Below are 1,807 nucleotides of genomic sequence, written 5' to 3'. Positions count from 1 at the left end.
CTGATGACACAATTTGATGAAAAAGAGAGGATTTTTACTCGTGTAAGTAATAATTTATAATTGTAATATTCCATTTTTATCAATGCGATTCTGATTTCTCATGGCCTCTTAGGTGGATGGTGCCGTGCTTATTACACCAGCCTCCAACTAATCACTGTTTGGATAACAGCACCGCATGCATAATTGAGTACTGCCAACGACTGCTTATTGTATATTATGGAGAAGAATACGACTCTTATGCGCCGCCCAGTGCAGGATTCGATTCCAGCGCCGCAGATATAGAACGAAGAATACACCGATGCATCCACCAACTTAGAAACTGCTGGTCACTTTCCGACATTCGGAAGTGTGAAATCGGCTATGTACAGAAGCCGGGCTAAACGTTTTCCCCCACTGCCGGCAACACGCCAGCAGCTGGAAATTTCCAGCACAATGACGTGTAACAAAGTCGGGGCGGCAGTTTTTGATGTATAATATTTTGTACAGAGGAAAATTTACGGGAATTGACTGGACAGTCTGTCTGGTGCATGGACGGACCATTTAAAATTGTCCCTGAATGGTACCAGCAACTGTTCACCATTCATGTATTTAACGAATCAAAATTAATTCCTCTTCTACATAGTTTAACTGTTAGAAAAGACGTAATTTGTTATTGTGAAATTTTTGATACTTTAACAGTGAAAGCGGCAGCGTTAGGGGTTGTCCTTCAGCCACAAACTATCATTTGCGACTTCAAGACTGCCCTTATCCCTGCAGTGCAGGGATCGTTTCCGGGAGTCCACGTCCAAAGCTGCTACTTTCATTTCTGCAAAGTAGTTCTGCGGAAGGTGGCAGATCTTGGATTGCGGACCAGGTACCTTCATGAAGCGGAAACAAAGAAAAGATCACAATGCTGATGGCAACAGCATTTTTGTTGCTTGCTGAAGTACCTGATGCCGTGGATCTGCTTGGCAGAGATGTTACGGGTTCAGTAGCAGCTTTGTTTGAATATTTCAGAGAAGAATGGATAACCCCTAACAGAATGCCGCTTTGGAACGTGTATCATGTAGAAATACGCACAAACAACCATTTAGAAGGCTGGCACTTTAAAATGAACCGGTAAGCAGGAAAACGCCACCTCAGCTTTTACGAACTGCTCCGTTTGCTGATCGATGAGCAGGGATCAACGGAAACGTTGATAGAGCACGTGACATCAGGACGCGTTACCGCCAGTCATTTACGGGTAAAGAACAACAAATATGAAGATGTGCAGTTGCGCATAACTGTACTGACTGCAGAATACGATGGTGGTACGCATGCAATAGAGCAGTTATTAAAGAGCGGTGGCGTATAATGTTCCTGAACCGGTGAATTTTTAAAGGCATCTTTTTGCACTTTATTTTGTATTTTCTTATTCTTTGTACAGTATTTTGTTTGTATTATAGTACAGTACATTGTATTATTTTGAATTTTATTGCATTGTATTATATTGTATTTCATTGACTTCTATTATATTGTAGTATTTGTCATCGAATAAATTTCTACTACTGAATATTATATTTCACTTCACCAAATTAAGAAACAAATTAATAGAAAACAAACTTTTGAACAAGGTCTTTAAAATGCTCAATAGTATACACGCAATAACCCAAGTCAGTTTAAATTAAAGTAAAGCGAATTTCTTAGATCTGATCAGCAGTCTATGGGTGGCGTACACACACCAATGAATCTTCCCCCCCCTCTCCTAATAAACTTATAATTTTAATTGCTACTCAGCTTTTAAATGTCTAATTTAGCTACTACTAATATACATACAGAAGATCAACAG

At 39.7% G+C, this 1,807-nt stretch overlaps 1 protein-coding gene across 1 annotated transcript; it reads left to right on the top strand.

The window, feature by feature from the left end:
* The first annotated feature begins 889 nt into the window (after positions 1-889).
* On the top strand, positions 890-1,333 carry Tsp_13797 (conserved hypothetical protein). Its single transcript, XM_003368720.1, is given in 3 exon segments — positions 890-981; positions 997-1,098; positions 1,123-1,333. 3 exon segments carry the CDS (start codon positions 890-892, stop codon positions 1,331-1,333), a joined length of 405 nt encoding a protein of 134 aa, XP_003368768.1.
* Positions 1,334-1,807: the final 474 nt, after the last annotated feature.

This window comes from Trichinella spiralis (assembly GCF_000181795.1).
Source record: "Trichinella spiralis strain ISS 195 chromosome Unknown Scfld2037, whole genome shotgun sequence".
NCBI lineage: Eukaryota > Metazoa > Nematoda > Enoplea > Trichinellida > Trichinellidae > Trichinella > Trichinella spiralis.
Note: the sequence above shows the minus strand (reverse complement) of the source record. Positions and strands in the feature narration are given on the sequence as shown.